Genomic DNA, 18,300 nt, shown 5'->3' on the forward strand with positions numbered 1-18,300 from the left:
GTCGGGGAGGACGCAGGCACAGGGGGCTGTGAGGGCTGCAGTGTGAGAGAACAGGGAACTGGTCCTGGGCTTGACATACTGATGAGGGCCGTGAAGGGCTCTGTGGATTGAGAGGGGGAATAGTTGAGGCATAATCATAGCCTGGCAGCAGTGGCTGATTTCCATTTCCACAGAGCTACAAAGCATGCTATCTTCTTAATTAACATTCATGAATGTAAATGAGGCAATGACTTAGGAAAAAGAACTAGTCTGAACACCACAAAATGGGCTCGGTTTGTCTCTTGGAGGGAAGGGTGTTCCAAACAAGGCTACATTCATAAAACATGGGAACACAGGACCTCGGGGGACCTTCAAGGCCACAGGAGCTGCAGCAGAAGGGCTCTCCTCAGCTCACTGAGCCAGAGGACATTCTGACTGGTGAGCCGGCCAACGGCTCCAATGCAGGACAACGGGGCAGTAGCACCAGGTCCCGAGACACAGCCAGGAATCCCCAGGGGGGGTGTCAGAAATGGGGCGAACGTCCACAATGTCCACAATCGCCCAACTGTGGAAGGAGCCGAGCTGCCCTTCAACAGATGAACGGATAAAGAAGATGTGGTCCATCCGTACAACGGAGGATGACGCAGCCATCAGAAGGAAGGAGTATCCACCATTTGCCTCAACGTGGACGGCACTGGAGGGGATTATGCCGAGTGAAGCAAGTTAAGAAGACAGAGACAATCATCACCTGGTTTATCTCATACGTGGAACATACGGAGTAGCACGGAGGACCACAGGGAAGGGAGGGAAGACCGAACGGGGAGAAACCAGAGACGGAGACAAACCATGAGAGACTCTGGACTCTGGGAACAAAACTGAGGGTTGCAGAAGGGAGGGGGTGGGAGGATGGGGAGACCGGGTGATGGGTATTAAGGAGGACACGTGTTGGGTTGAGCACTGGGTGTTACACACAATTACAACAAAACTTATGATGCACTCCATGCTGGCTAACTGAACCTTCTAAAAAAGAGAGAAAAGAAAAGAAATGGGGTGAGGCGGGAATGGGCCGGCCTATCCGACTGGTCTTACCGTGACCAGCTGAGCCCATAGGCTGGTGAGCCCTGGGAGAGCCCGGACACAAGCCAACATGCAAACAGTCACGTCGGTTTATGCAGGGATATAAGTGACCAACGACCGGTTGGGGAAGACAGTTGGGACTATGAGAAGTTGACTTTAAGGGGAACTGAAATACGTCAACGTGAAACCAAACAGTACATTGTAAAGAATATATTTATACGGACCCTGCAGAAGAAAGCATTAGAAACACATAAAAGCTTATTTCCGAAGAAATCATAACAGGAAAATAATTTGACTTCATGCCCGTATAATAAATATTAAAGAATTAAAAAAAAAAAAGTCGCCTCAGTCTGCAAAGACTTCAGGACAGTGGCTTTTGAAGTCTTAGCTCATAGTCCTCATCTCCGACAGCCTGATACTTCCAAAACCACAGCTCATTTTGTTATTGTTATGAGCGTACAATCCCACAGTCAAGTTGTTAGGAAAGTTCCGTCAACGTCCCAGAAGAGGAGACAACATTATGACCCAAAAAGGATCCGGTGGGGAGCCGGGTTTATCCCGGATCGGGGGAACGTTCTGGTTTTGAATGTCTCATTGCCACAGGAGGTCTGCGCCTCACCGCGTCACCTGCAAAGGGTCACCTGCTCAGCCCGCTCGCAGAGGTGAGCGCAGGGGTGAGGGGTGGCGCACACACCAGGGATTCTCAACCACCGTCGCAGCTCTGCCTGCCCTCTCCGCGGTGAGGGGTGCTATAGCAAGCCCCTCGCGGCCTCCACGGTAAGTCTTCAAAAGTAGTTTCTCCCCAGTTAAGTGAAACAAGGCTGAAAGGAATATGCGAGAGCACGGTCTGGTGTCGAATTTTCTTGTTGGGAGAAGAGGGTAAGGGACATTCGCCCAACGTCCATGCAGAGATCCCCCTTGGGAGCCCCTCTGTGCTGCGCCAAGTGTCCTTGCTGAAGGATGCTTTGTGACGGGGGACCTGTGGTTCCAAACACTGCCGAGGTCTCTACCACATATATCTGAATATTTAGAAACAACAAAATGGTCCCCTGGGGAAAAGACTGAAAGGATACTGCTCTATCTTATGTCAAAACACTGCACATACTCATAACCTTAATACATTAAAGGACCTTAAAAAGACCAGATAGGATCTTGATTCCCCACCATTAATTTCGTAAGTGCACCTAAGCCCTGAAAACTCTTCTACACTCTTAGATGAAAAGTATAAGTCATTAGGGATTTGGCCTCAGAGTCCTGAGCGAAAGGTACTGGCTGAATGCCAGCACATCACTGTTGGCAGAGGTTTCCTACTATTTGCACACTACAAACTCACCTATGGGGTTATGGTAAGAGGTTCTAGATGTCAGTCCATCCTGAGGGTGCTGGCACAGACACCGGGGAACTCAGAACAATTACATTGTTAAATAAGTAATCAGATGGGGGAAATGTTGGGCTGAAAGCCAGACTAGAATGTTCTTTATTAATTAAATTTTCTTCAAAATAAGAAACAATCCCCACTTTTCTATAGCCGCTATTTCATAAAACTGAGCCTCATATTTTCTATCATAATTCGTGGCTACATCCCTAATTAGGGAGCTGGCATTAAGTTATAACCATAGGAGCAACAGTATCTATAAAGGGAACATGCAACCTCTCTCAACCTTAAAATTAGTAAGAGAATACCCTGTCCGAGACACCCATCGCCGCTGTTTTAGAAAAGTGGATAATTTAAGGGAAACTCTAGACCACCATGAAGTACAAAATCAACCTGTAACCTACATTCACTTGACCTAGTTTGAGGTGTAAAAATCTTACTCAAGTTTGGTTTACTATTTTAGGGAACACTTAAAATTCAGAAGCCTCTTCTAGAGGACCCATTTGGATAACTCAGCTCTCCTGAAAACTTGTGTGAAGTAGTTTAAATGATTATATCTTTGTTTTTCCTTCAAAAAGGAGCCTGGAGATCAGCTGAGATTATCAAAGGTATCCACCGGCCTGAGGCCTCCTCTAGTGTTCGGTGCCTCTTCTTGGGGGGTAATGGAGAAGTTCCAAATTGAAAATTAGTTTGAGATGTCAGTATAATGCAACAGATCCCCCTTATTCTCTGTGGTGTCCCATATTTGTGTCCCACAAATGACATGCCCAAGTGCCAACCTGAGGACCCAGGGACGTGACTGTGACGGAGCAGGGTACCAGCAGATGTACTCACGTTAGGATGAGGCCACGCCGTAGGGCAAGAGCTTCTAGATCGGCACAGTCCCCCCCACCCCACACATCCTTTCACTCGTTCACTCGGTCTGCCTGCTCTCTGTGGCTTCCCCTTTCCATTTCACAAATCAACCTTAGTCCACGTGGTTTGATCAAGGTCGTGGGTGCCTGGGTTGGGCCTCGGACCCAGGACTTCTGGAGTCTGAGCTCTGTGCAGAATCTGAGGTTCCTCTACGGTCCTGCCTACTTCTTACCCTCTGTTAGAGCGACTCCCACAGGTCAACTGGCCCTTTACTCACTTACTCACTTGACACTGAACGTTGACTCTGCCCGACATTGTGTGAGACCCTCATCTGCCCTTTGGTGATGAAGAGATGCAGACAGACAAGTAGACGCAGACAGACGAGGTCCAGCTCCCCGACTATCCGGCAAGCCTTTAAGGGCAGGACCCGGTCCAATGCACGGCTGAGCTAACCCTTCACACAACAGGATGAGCGTGTAAGTGTCCGGTGAAACACAAAATGGGCTTTTTCAGAAAAGAAGTAGTCACACCAGAGCAGGACAGGTCCTACGTGACCGGTGTTTGTCAGGAGGGAGGCACAGGGACAGACCCCGTGACAAGTGAGGCTGAGACCTGAGCATTACAGTTACCAGCCAACGAGCCCCAAACTTGGCAGCACCCATTCAAGGCTGCAAGAGGCCAGCGAGGACAGTCCCCCGGGGACATCCAGGACAGCGCCGTCCTGCTGATCCGGACTTCTGCTCCAAGCCACCGAGCTTGTAGCGTTTTGTCAGAATGGGTCTCGTATGCTCCCACACTCTACAGAATTCCCACGTGGGGTCTTTCTTCTAGGGGACAATCCGTGCCATCTGGTCCCTCTGCTGGGCATAGGAACTCCTGTCACCAGTTACCAGGAGCTTCCTGGGCGGACTTGGGGGAGCTTGGGGCCTTCCCCCACTTCTCCAGAACTACGCAGCAGAAGTCCTGGGGAGGCTGTGATGGGCGCACGAGGGGTCTGCGCCTTGGCCCCGCTGGGGTGGCCCGGGCCTGGGGAGAGGGCACGGTGGGGACCTCCCCAGGAAGTCGCTGGGCAGGCCTCGAGATCAGGGAGGACAGTTTCTCTCCGGAACCTCTGGGCAGAGCTCACACACAGATCTTTGTTCTCAAGTCCTCTCCACACGGTCGCCAATATGTGAAGGCACGTGTCATGTGTCCCTGGACACTCGGCTTTTCCGTGTCCTTCATTCCGTGTCCTTGCAGGTGCAGTCCAGAGCAGGCTCCCGCTCCTGTGCACTTCCTCTGCACACACGCTCCCCGTCCCCACGGAAAGCAGAGCCCCCAGGACCCTTCGGGCTTCCCGCTCCCAGCGAGGGAGTCTCAACCACCACTGGCCGGCTTGGTAATACGGGTTTTGCTCTTAAAGTTTTGGGGGGGGTGTGTAGACCCACCACAAAATCACTGCCAGATTTTTAAAAGAACGCAGCAGGGAGACACCAAACCAGCAAGCCTGGGCGCTAGGAAGGGAATCCAGGGCGCTAACCCGGAGAGGAGGAGCCGGAGAACCCTGTGGGCAGCCGCGCGCCGGCTGGGACGTCCCGGGAGCAGGAGGAGCGGCTCGCGGCCCTGTGCTCCGGCTCTGCAGCCGACTTGCCGACCGTGACTTTCGCGACCAACATGCTAAATTCTTTCCGGGAGGAAAGTCCACAAAGTCGGTAACGGGCAAGGCCTGCAGAAGCCCGTGATCATGTCTTCATCTTGGAAAAGGGAACACGGAATCCCCGGCGCACGAAGTCACGCGAGCGGAGTCTGGACGGGGTTCTTCCCTGCGCCACGTGTGCAAAGCACGGGGGCGGGCTCTGTGTGGGCTGCTCGGTGCCCCTGCAGCCCCGGTGACCCCACGAGGCACCAGGAGTCCTGGGGAAGAGAGTCCCACTCCGCAGGGCTGCATCTCCAACAAGCTCCCCAGCGTGATGCGGGGGCTCGTCTCGGAGTCACGCACGGGAGCAGCGGCCTTGGGGCTCGGACCGCCGCTCCCCGAAAGCGCAAGGGGAGTCGTGCCGGAGCTGGAGAGGTCAGGCTGTGGCGCTCCCGCGGGGGGACATTCCCAGGGCAGGTTAGAATACCCAGACCTGGAAACCAGAGTCGGAGGCTCAAGACGGCTCCGCTCTGGGTCTCCCTGGCACCGCGAGTCTCCCCCCCACCCCGCCGGCTCGCAGTCCCGATCTTTAAAACACGACTGTCCTGTTGCAGAATTCAAGCTGCTTCCCCAGGGTCGACAGTTGTCTCCTCTGACTCCTTTCCTGCATTTTCTTATCCAATTTCACCTCGTAATAATGGATTTTGACAAACACTTACTGCAAAATACAGGCTTTTTGTTTCTAAAGCACAGTCAGAGCTAACTTCTGTTTCCGAAGAGCACTCGAAGACACCAACTAAGATTGATCTCTTTCTACAATCACTCCACTGAGCGATGGTTTGTGTGCTGACAGCTGTTACTGAAGTTTCTACAACACTCGATTCTTCCAAGTGCAGGAGGCACCCCACCTACAATGCTGTTCAGACGATTCATTTGCATGGATAATGTTTTGATTAGAAAGATGTAAAATCCCGAGTGAATTCTAAATTAGCTGAGTTTTAATTAAAAAAATTAAAGACGTATTTCCTTAGTTTAGAGAGAGAAGGGGAGAAAGGGAGGGAGAGAGCATGAGCAGGGGGAGAGGCAGAGGGAGAGGGAGGGAGGAATCTCCCGGAAACTCCCCGCCGAGCAGAGCCTGAAACCGGGCTTGATCTCATGATTCCTGAGATCCTGACCGGAGCCGGAATCAAGAGTTGGAGGCCCAACCAACTGAGCTGCCCAGGAACCCTTAAATTAGTTGAGTTTTAAATAGGGGCTTTTCATAAAGTGCACATTAACTACTTAAACAACAACAACAAAGTTCTGTTTGGCTTTATTTGTTGCTTCGATTTGTTTAAATTCAATCATTTTTATTTTAGTTTAGTTTTTCTTAATTCAATCATTTTTAAAACACAGATTCAGCTCTATTTAAAATAGATCTCAATGTCTGTTGCATGAAGGCACTAGGTACTCAAGTTCTCATTTATTTTAACAAGTATGTGAGTCATTTCTTCGTTCAATAACTAGGATTCATTTCAGCTATGTTTGGTTTGGTTCCATATTATATAGTTTATACAATAATCATCTTGAAAAGATTTACCCCACATTTCTGAGTATTTGTCAATTCACAATAATTTTAGAAGCCCTGACCTGGCATCTCAGGGGTGCGCGCATGCGATCTCTCTGTCTCTGTCTCTGTCTCTCTCTCTCTGTGTCACACACACACACACACACACACACACACACACACAAGAACGCAGACCCATGGTCACTGTTGGCGCCGTGTTTGGGGTTCTTCTGCCCTCTCCTGGTAGCTCTTGAGATCTGCCTTTGTTCATTTTATACTTACCTCCAGTTAAGTGTTTCTTCCTCTCGCAGAACTGTAGTTCGAAATACTTTATGAAGCAACTGGACAGGTCATTAAGCGTTGTCTTGGCATGTCCAAAGGCCTCCAAGATGCACATGACCTGTAGCAAGATGGAAACATTCACTGAGCTCCTCATTTTTAAAAATAAAACTGGGGAATGACAGCAAAGATAGAGAACTACCCCCTTAGGCAGGAGGGTCCCTGTTGTTTGTATGATTCCGTATTGAATTTGTACGGTCCCTCTCTCTTCAATGGCAAACTACTAGCAGCCTCTGCCTCACACGTAGTAAGATAATGACACACAGTTTGCTCTCTCTTTACACAAACATAAACAACTCAACACGTTATTTAGGCTTTTAAACTTAACAGGACAGAAGAAATGCCTTTGCGGTTTTGGAGGGAAGGAATTAGATTTTATAGAGGCAACAGTGAGAATTTCTTTTGAAACAAACAAATGAACTTAAACATTTGCTTCTAACCTTCTTTTGAACCGGGACAGACACTCACACTTTCAACCCCGAGCCCCTACACTATGTTCTCTCCCACAGAAACAGGACTGAGAGTTCTAGATGAGGCTGTTTTACTTGGTGTGTCTCATCACCAGGGTCCTCTTCCAGAGGTGGGGCACTAGGGCTTTAAAACGTTGTTAACGAAGATCTTCATATCAACCCTGGCATCTGAAATTCTTTCCTGACATGCTTCCTTGAACGCTGACTATAGAGAAAACACCATTTCTTATCACAGTTGATCATGTCTGTGATGATGATGATGACGACCAAGCAATTCTCCAGAAAGTATGAAAACCTGGAAGGTTCAAAGGTATTTTTTGCTCTTTTTCAAGTCGCTGCAGCGAAATGCAGTTCCTTCATCTGCCACAAGGGAGAGGACACTGACCCATTACCTTATTGATACAACGGGTTCTTTTTAATTTCTGGTGATAGTAGATTTTGAGAATTTTATTCTAAGTTAGAAAAAAAAAAAAGACTTCGCTGCTGGTTTTTAACCTTCTGGATACTGATCTATGAAGGCATTCAGTGCACCTGGAAGTATCTTATATCTTGAAAGATGACAAAATAATATTTCGATTCTAAACACAATGCTAAGTGTTAAAACTTGTGGTATTTGCAAAATACACCAAAAGATTGGTTTTTGAACTTTTGAAATTTTGGAGGACACATGTTGAATTTTTCCAGAAAGCCCATAATTTAGATCTCTTTGTAATAACCTAGTTTTAAAGATCATAACAGTGAATTGATAGTAGTGATGGCAAAAATATATTCTGAAAAACAATTTGAAATTGTATTTTTAAAGGTCCTGATTTTTGCTTCTTCTCTGATACTTCAATATTACATAAATATCTTGTGGAATTAACAGTGTAAGTAAATCACACTTTCAACATGTATGTTACATTTAATAATCATTTAAAAATTCTTAACAAAGATTAGAATGAATTTTTTAAAGTATTCTGGCTTCTAGCTATTTTGGTGCTGTATCTGAAAATAAACTGGCTTGTTATTATAGAAAAGAGACATAAAAGATAATGAGTAATGTGCCCAAACAGGAAATATAGGGTAACATTTCAAAACGTGTGTTTTGGAGGGAGAAGCAGCTGCCCCCACATTCCAGCTGTGCTAGTAACAAATTATATGACACTGAGCCAGGCTCATGAGTCCCCAGACCACCTTCTCTTTTAGGTTAACACAGGGATAGCTCCTTAGTGGCAGCTGTGCAAATCTCTCAGCCTGGAGCACGGCCCATGGTAAGCATCCAACAAATAACAAGGATTCATTGTATTTTTGATAGGAAGAGTAGCAAAATGTATTTTGTGTCAAGCATTACTCTAAAGTTTTTCTATATATATAACACATAATATAAATGAAGTTACACATAAAATTATGTACACTCTACACACACATAGATATACATGGGTAAGTACATTTATACATATATTTGTTCTATTTCTTCTATTATATTAAGTATATATTTCTTAATTACATATTTCTTTTCTTTCTAGTGTCTCCATTTTGTAGAAAAGGAAATTGAGAGATTACGTAACTCCCCCAAGGTTCAGAGCTTGTTAATAGTGGAGCCGGGGTTTGAACCCAGCCCATCTCTCTGCGAAATAGGGTGTGTTTCCTTACTGTGTCACGGACAGTGACTGCTAGAACCACAATAAGGATATAGAGGGCTTCCAACTGTAGGAAGCTAAACCCATTGAGCAAAATGCAAGAGCTCACAGGGCCGTCTTCCACTGGGCTCTGTTCCACGACTGAAGAATTCAAGCTTCAGAGTAACGTTTTTCATCTTTAATTATCTTCTTGACCAATAGGTGGCGCTAAACAAATGTGTTAAGAGAAATACCGAAAAATAAAAAAGAGGAAGAAGATTCAAAACTGGTATTGGTCCATGGCCCACCTTAACTTCGAAAAAAAATAATGAGAATGTTGTACGAAAGCAAAACTTTAAACAAAAATGTAGCAAAGGGAAGTAAGTAAATATTTCCTAAGTATTCAAATTTTATTGGTAAGGTTTTTTTCTATTTGCAACTGTATGGTTTTTTCCTCTAAAATTTCCAGAGCTGCGCCTCTAAAAGCTATGCACTCCTATTTTGGTGGTGGTTAATGTACAGTATTTTCTAAGAGCAAAATCTGTGGCTTCCTCAATAAAAAACCATGGCTTAACCAAGTGGACTCCATCACTCCACTCTGTAAAAGCAGTTACTCAATAAATGTTTACTTAAGCAATTTAAATGGATCTGAATGGTCCTGAAAGCTGAAAGTCATCTGAGCCGGAATGAGTGAAAAGTCCCAGGCAGGTGTCTCTTCCCCCAACACCTGGTTTTTATGTCCCAATAAACCTATCGCCATGGAAAATCCCCTGCTTCTCCACCTTGAAATTCAAATTTGGGGATTGAAAACAACAGCCTTCTTCACTGATCTTAGCTGTCTGGAAACTGTACGGAGGAGCAAAAGCCGTCTCCAGGGTGATGGAGTTCAAACCCACTCAACTCGGAAGCCCACTGCCAGGGCAGAACGCAAACCTCTGTAGACTTTCAAGGCAAGACAACTGAAGTACAAGACCACGATTCAGGGACATGATGGCTGAGTGTCTCTTGATAACACGTGTGTGGCCTGCATGAAAGTACCACAGGTCATGTCTGGGGCTCGGAGCCTGGCTCCCTCTGGCCTTCCAGACCTCACCAAGATCTGGCTCTCCCCCCCCCCCCCCGTGCCCTCGTGGAGAGTGTTGCTTATGGTTCAGCAGGGATTAGCAATGGCCAACTTTACCCCAAACCCCTTCACTTTGTTCCTGTGCTCCCCATGCTCCAGGGATTCATTAAGTCATTGGAGGAAACCACAAGGAAAATTCTCTCTGCTCCTCAACGTGCATGATGGTCTGCTGACGGCCACACCACGACGCCCCACCCTTCCTTCACTCTTCTTCAGAAACTGCTGATCAGAATAACCTCCAATGCCTGCTTTTCTCTTGCAGTATCCTAAGGTCCAGGGCAAAACCGTGTGGGCTAGACACAGCCAGCATCCCCAGTGGAAAGGCCCTGCGCGTGTCTGTCACGCATGTGGCCCCACGGGGCAGCATCGCGCACCGTGGCTGCTGGCGTGGAGTCTCAGCGATGTTGCACCATCGGGTCTGGTTGAACAGCTTTCCTAGTCAGCTCACCCACTTCTCTCCTTTTGGGGGCCACCTGACAAAGTGTCCCCCCGTCCCTGGGCACTGAACTTCACCATCAAGGACGCTCTTATGCACTCATCTCCTTAATTAGACTTTTCTTTCATGCAGGAAGTACAGGTGCATCTCCGGAATGTGCAGAATTTCACTAAACCCCTATGACGTTACAAAGATTTACAGTCAATTCAGAAGTTTAGCCAACATTCGTATTGAATTCCCACACGTATACTTTGGCGCTGCGCCAAGATGGACTGGGTAACTTTCAGGAACACTTTGGACACCAAACGATATTCATGTGGATTGTAAATGAGAAACAGATGAAAAAAAAAAAAAGGCATAACTGACGTGAATTCAAGCCGTCGTCAACCCTGGGCAATATTATTTCACAAGACCAGAAAATCACTTATTGTATGATTTATGAATAAAACAAACACATGAATTGGAAATAGTTGTACTTGACATTTGCATGGATATCATAGTATTGATTCCCAGGCACTAACTGATTTGGAAGAGTTATAGCTGTCTAAAGAAATGCCACTTAGTCTGTGCTCACTTAAGCTGAACGGCAGAGCCAATTTACATAAAGTCATCTAGAATGCTGCTCGGAAATTACACATCCTGCTCTTTCACAAAGGATGATGTTAATAAATGATTGCTTTAGTCTGTAATTTACATTGGAGCCTATGGTTTCTTGTCAGTATGATTAGGCCAACAGACCCCATCATTCTATTAGTTCATCTGAGTCTATTTTATAGCCACGTTGTTCTATAAATTCCCTAATTCTTACATGTCAGTAGCCAGTAGCTGACAATATCTGAACAAAGATAATTTATGCTATCCCACCCAACTCGATGGAAAATGTTAAATTGTTTTATGCCATGTGGTGGTAGAATCATAAGGATTCTCAGTATATAGTTTGAACTTAATAAATGGTTATGAATTAGAGTCATTAATGATCACAGAACTGATTTATGGAACATCCTTCACAAACAGAAGAATCTTCAAAATCAGGCGTAAGTTTGGGAATCTAGAAGAGCAGATTTAATTTTTTAAGGACTTCTTTCTCAAAAGTAGAAAATACGAGGACATTACATTGATCTATCGATTAAATAGAAGCCCCTCTCATTCCTAAATGAGGAATCACACTAAAATGTCCGGAATAGTCCCTTGTGAACATCACCATGGCAGAAATAACTCTGGCCTGCAGCTGCGGGTCCAAAGGGCAGGGACAGAAAACCAAACACAAATAGCACAATTCTCTCAGGGCGATGGGTTTCTAGATCTTCAACATCTGAACGTTCAGGGAGCACCATTTGAGGGAATAATCTGAGCTAACAGCTACTGTTTCTACTCCAATGTCACCAGACACTTTCAAGTATCAAGTTGGTGAATAAAATGCAGGTGTCTTTCCGCAGATGTGTGCGCAGCAAGCTTTATGTAGGAGAGATTCTAGGGGGGCAAGGCGTGCACCTGCCTAGCCTCCCAGTGACACGCACACCGAGAGAGAGGGGCCGGTGCGATACAGCCAGTGGTGTGTACCCTCACACACGCACAGTGAAATTTACAGGGTCCTGACGACCTACAAATGGTGTATCCCTGTTAAATTCATTGGATATTATTAAAGGAAATCGATTAATGTAACTGAATAATTAACTGTACCTTAGGTGTGCCAGAAATACTTACAGATATCTTCTGCCTGCTCTCATTCATATGCTACATAGAAACTGAGCCCCTACTATGCGGCAGGCATCTCTGAATTCAAGGGAAATGCACACGGCAGCCTCTTGGGTTGCTAGATAAATGACTAAGTGACAGAGGCACCATGGCCCGGTCTGGGGGGATGTGTGTTCAAAGGGGGCTTCAGCAAGAATATGGGAACAGGGAACCTCCAGGAGGCTGGAGAAGAAAATACTAGTAGGTATGATGGATGGGATACTGTGACGGTAGGGGAAGCAGGGAGGGGCTGGCATCAAAGCAAAAGCCAGTTTCCAGTGTGGAAATGAGAAAGTGATTGTGCCATTTATTTGATGGGTGACCCGGGAGGAAATGCAGGAGAAATGTGGGAGTCTGTGCATTCCACTCTGGTCATGTCTTAGGGGCACACTACGGGATGTCCAGGAAGGCTGTTGGGCAGGTGTCTACACAGTAAGAAGCCGATCAGGGGGTTAGGACAGAGTGACAGCACACAGAAGGGACCAAGTCCTGGGACCACTGAGCACACGGGAGGGCAGACTGTAGGACCCCACAGCCCCTCAAGTAATGGGGGACATGTAAGAGAATAATCATCACAGGTTATACTAGAGTTATTTCCTAGAAAAGGATGAACTGGGAGGTTAAGCCCTGCAGGTGGAGACTCCCGGAGCAGCACACTTTTGAGTTCTGATCATTTTCCTGATCGGTTATTGATCGTCTCCGTGCTCCCACTCCCTAGGGGCTCCCACTCCCACGCACGTGCATTGCAGGATCCTTCTAGCAGCTCCCGCGCTCGTTCCTCCAGTCTACTGCTAACAGAACTGACCAGAACCACGAAAGAACAAGAGCCAAGCACCTGCAGGTGTGCCCTTGGGTAAAATCTCTGAGTTTCTCTGACCTTTACCTGAGCTGCTCGGAGGCGTTTCTGGTTCCTCCTTGAATCTTGCTAATATTTTAGTGGATGAAGGAGCTCCATGAGGGGTCTTCACATAAAAGCAGGCGTTACTGAATATAACTTAAAATCAGTTCTAAATGGGGTGATGGGAGTCAAAAGGCACAAAGTCCCAGTTACAAGACAGGAAAGTCCTGCAGATCTCACGCACACGTGACGACCATGGCGAGCAGCACCGCTCCAGATGTTTGAAAGCTGCTGAGCTAGCAAAACTTGAAAGTTCTCAACACACACACACACACACACACACACACACACACACACACACACGAGAATTTAATGATGTATAGTGAGGTATGCTAATTAAACTTATCGTGGTGACCATTTTGCAATCCACACACATATCCAATTGTGTTGCATGCCTAAGACTAACACAACATTGTATGTCCAAGAAAATCAATACTGGGGGTAAAGGTATATTACCTGCCCATCAGTGTCATTAACATTTCCTGTTATCAATTCTTTTATATACACTGACACTTTATCATCAGCTCTCCGTGATTTCCCCCCCAAAAAGGTGCTTATCAGGCCAAATCCCTCAGGGGTAGTGACACACCAAAGTGGCACTTTCCAGGCAAGCAACAACAATCTCTGAGTCTATTACATGTTTTCAATCCAACTGTTCTGAGCAAATATAAGAAGAGTATGTCCAAAATATTTGAAAACAAGAAAATGAACCCTCACTTGAGCAGCATTAATTTGCACCAATCTTCTTTTTCCCTTTCTTTCTACAAACTTGGGCCAATTTACGTCCAAATTACGGTCTTATCATGATGTTTCCTTATATTGGTAAACTGCAGGTTTTTTGGCTCAACGTATTCTCCAACCCAAACAAGAAACTTACATGTTTAAACTTGGAGTCCAACATGGGCCTGCGGGAGCCAGATCTGCAGGTGAGGTGTCTCATTATTTGTTTGCTGGCTTCAGACTTGCCCGATCCTCTTTCTCCACTAAAAGAAAGCAGAGAGAGAAAACCCAAGTTTACTGTTTTGGAGAATGTAGTAAACGATCCAATGGGCAGAGAGGATCCTCAGATACAAAGATGGTGAGGGAATGACTGGCCCTTTGATGCGTGTATGGTGTCATCTAACTCTTCCCTTTGATTTGTTCATCCCAAATAGTTAGTACACACAAGCTATGTCACATGCCCTGTGGTGTTCTAGACACTGGGACGCCATATGAATTTAACCCCAATGTCTCTAGATGCTGGAACCTCATATCAGTGGGAGGCAAGTCTGCCATCCAATGTCTCACAGGGTAGAACCACACGTGTAGGTGAATTACAACAGACGGAGGGTCAAGCTGAAAAGAGAAACAATGACGACTTCTCCTCAGCTTTGTAAATGAAGGTAAGTGAGGTGGCCCCCAGGGGACGGTCTCTACAGTGGGGATGCGTGTCCTAGAGCTCCACCACATGACCTTGCTGAATCTTTTTGAGCCTTCCAGGAAAGACACCCCATGTTCCTCCGGAGACCCATGGGAGCTTTCTACGCTTCCCTTGTCTTCTCTCCAAAATGAACATACAGCAAGCAGCTCCTGAAACTAAGTTGTTAAGATGGTCAGATGTGACCAGGGGAGTAAGGTGGATTCTCAGATGGCCAGCTGCCCCTTGAGGCTGCTGTCAGTCTGACGTTCTGCGTGTCTGGAGCAAACGGACCCTCGCCACACTTGTTATTAATAGACAATACTTTTCTATTTCTCAGGCATACTTCATAACTCATCGAATTTCTTTTTTAAAAGATTTTCATTTATTTATTTGAGAGAGAGAGAGAGAGAGAGAGAGAATGTGCGTGCGTGCGCAAGCAGGGGCAGGGCAGAGGGAGAGAGAGAATCTCAAGCAGGCTCCTTGCCCAGTGTGGAGCCTGACCTGGGGATTGACCTCAGGAGCTGGAGATCATGACCTAAGCCAAAACCAAGAGTCAGATGCTTAACCCACTGAGCCACCCAGGCCCCCATAACTCATCTAATTTCTATAAATAAACTATATTACTTTTCTGACACAAGGCAATAGAAGATTAACATAAAAATCCAATACAGTAATTATTGATTTAAAATGAAGTACTTACTGTTTCCAGATAGAATGCTCATGAAAACAGTCTTTATTCGGGAAAAGAGTCTTTATTCATCTGAGAGCTTAAAAATTAAAAATCTGTATAAAGCGCTTTACTAGTGCTGATTTCTCAAGCTTCTCCCTTCGTCTTTCGTACTAATGAATTTGCTTAAAGGATGTTTGCCGGAAAAGAAGAAGCTGAAATTTACTTCTCTTATTCCAGCCTCCACTTGTTAACAAATGCTTCTATTCCCCTCGTCTACGCTGACCATACATAGTTTAATGACGTTTTGGAACAACCACCTCGGGGCACAGGTGACAGAGACCTGCACAGGAGAAGGAGCTCCTTTTCTTGGTTCAAAGACATTTGCTTTTAACCTTCTCATTTCAGAGATGAAACAATTTAGCTCTTTCATGATGGAAATTTAACTTCTACATTTGTGTTCACTGTTATAAATACTCCCTTACTTAGCAAAATAATTGTCTGTTTCACAAATCTTGTTGTTGTAGAAATTCTGTTCACAGTGAACAAGGTTCCCACAGGTGAAGAAGGAGCAGTGTGCCCAGAAGTGGAAGAAACCAGGGAAGACTTCCGCATGAGGTGGGGGGTAGACTGATTCTTGGAGAAGGGATAGTGTGGAAGGCAGCAATTATTCAACAAGAAGTTCTCAACCGGTACTTCCCAAGCATGTACTATGCAACCCGAAACAGCGAGTGAGTCTACAAGGTGGACGAGGCCAGTAGTCTGCAGACATGAAGACCCCAGACACCTGTGAGGGAATGTGGCTGAGCTGCCTCCCCTCCCCCACCACTGGGCTTACTCTATCACAACAAGTAGGAGTAGAGAAAATGATCATCAGTTCTCTTAGCTGGCTAAAATCCCATGGATTTTAACCATCTCACAAAATCCCAAAATGGCCATATTCCATTTAAACTGAATAAAATACAAGGAAATAAAAGAAAAAAATAATATGGGATAGGATAGGGTTGACTCTGTACGTGATCAAATTAAAACTAAAAGTCCTACCCTAGTGTGTTCAAGAAACATTCCTTGATCTGCAAATCCAGTCTGTGATTCCATTAGAATTGACCAGAGATTATGGGTGGTGCCAATCAGGGGACCATAAGAATTTTAAAGCTTACTTGAATAGCCTTGTTTGCTAAGTCTGCACATGATAGAGGCAGACCCTATACCATGTATTTCACAAGTCACTTGTATGTTCAGCATATAACACTAATTTAGGTTTGCTCCACAAACTCTTTGGATAATGGATTTTTGCCACATGTGCTCTGACAATTAATTAAAACTATCCGTCAGGGCCTTCAGAAAATTAAAGATAAGATAGATGATGGTGAACACCAAACTCTCATTTATAACCCAGGATCAAGATCTGAACATTATGAAAAACTATTCCTCAAGATGAAGCCTAGTGTGCTGGTTGGTACCTACAATTATCAGCAAATTGATTGAAAAATCAAACTGAATTTTTGAAAATACAACTTAAAAAGTCCCACCCTAGTCCTAAGTTATAGGATGGCTATTCCAGGAATATTTGTGTTTTGAACCCCAAATCTGAAATTATCCTTTGTAAATGCTTTTTGTATGATATAATAGACTCTCTTGGGCCACCTGGGTGGCTCAGTCACTTAAGCATCCAGCTCTTGGTTCTGGCTCAGGTTATGATCTCAGGGCTGTGAGATCGAGCCTCACGTAGGTCTCTGCACTTCCCAAGGAGTCTGCTCAAGAAAGACTCTCTTTCCCTCTCCCCAAGTCTCTCCCTCCCACTCTCTCTCTCAAATAAATGAATCTTTTAAAGACACAATAGACTCTCAAAAATGATCTTTAAATCATGTATTTAGCTGACTTCTAAATTTACTAATTTTAATGAATTAGTATAATAATGCAGAAAGCCTTTATCTTAGGCAAGACAATCAAGGAGATAGAGAAGCCACATAAAAACATCAATCCTGAAAGAAGACAGAGAATGACTAAAATAGCAAGTCCTTGTGATCACAGATTGGCTCTTCATTTCTTGAAACCTGAACGAAGAAATCTTTTTTTTTTTTTTAAGAGAAACTGGTTGATACATGGCATTATAGCCTTTAAAAATGTCCCAAAGAAATAATGCTTCTGTAGAATATTAACAGGTCCTACTGGAAAAACAATTCCATGAGCAAATTCATGTAGAAAGCACTGGGTTAGAGATCAACAGCTTTATTTTCTGAAAGCACTTGCTAGATACTGTGAAAACTCTAACAGGCAGATTCCCAAAGGATACAATTCATTGGCAACTCAGAACTTCGCTATGGACCAATGTCTTTCAAAAGAATTCAGTGGATTCAGTTAGAATTTAGGAAAATCCATGGATATGTGGCCCTCATTTTAGGAAAGCACGGGGTGGGCTGCTGGAAACCTTGTCGGGGTGACCGCAGGGATCTGGCCAGGCACTAGTGGGTAAGCTTCACTCGGGCCCAGAAGCCAGACAATGGGGCTCCCATCCCACATACGGCATCCACCAGGCCCTACACTAATTAATCACCATTCACCAATTCACACTATTGGGCTCACATCCCTGATTCACTATTTACTAATTGGACACCCTAGACTAATGAGTTACTCCTCCTAATACACAGTCACCTGACAGTTAAAATCATGATACAAATAATAATTCAGATCTTGGTTCTGCACAGCAAAGGAAACAATCAACAAAACAAAGAGGCAACTGACTGAATGGGAGAAGATATTCGTAAATGACACTACAAAGGGCTGATATCCAGGATTTATAAAGAACTCCTTAAACTCAACACACACAAATCAGATAATCATGTCAAAAAGTGGGCAGAAGACATGAACAGACACTTCTCCAAAGAAGACATACAAATAACTAACAGACACATGAAAAAATGTTCATCATCATTAGCCATCAGGGAGATTCAAATCAAAACCACATTGAGATACCACCTTACACAAGTTAGAATGGCCAAAATTAACAAGACAGTAAACAACACGTGTTGGAGAGGATGTGGAGAAAGGGGAACCCTCTTAGACTGTTGGTGGGAATGCAAGTTTGTGCAGCCACTTTGGAAAACAGTGTGGAGATTCCTTAAGAAATTAAAAATAGAGATGCCCTATGACCCTGCAATTGCAGTACTGGGTATTTACCCCAAAGAT

At 45.2% G+C, this 18,300-nt stretch overlaps 1 protein-coding gene across 1 annotated transcript in view; it reads right to left on the minus strand.

Moving 5' to 3' along the window:
• Positions 1-18,300, minus strand: part of MYO16 (myosin XVI) — a 442,217-nt gene that overhangs the window by 262,817 nt on the left and 161,100 nt on the right. The window contains exons 13-14 of the mRNA XM_080798962.1: positions 13,923-14,028; positions 6,730-6,847 (exon numbers count right to left, since the gene is read on the minus strand). Coding sequence (XP_080655088.1) covers positions 6,730-6,847; positions 13,923-14,028 — 224 coding nt within the window. The remainder of the gene's footprint in view (positions 1-6,729; positions 6,848-13,922; positions 14,029-18,300) is intronic.

The sequence above is a fragment of the Martes martes genome (assembly GCF_963455335.1).
Source record: "Martes martes genome assembly, chromosome: 3".
NCBI lineage: Eukaryota > Metazoa > Chordata > Mammalia > Carnivora > Mustelidae > Martes > Martes martes.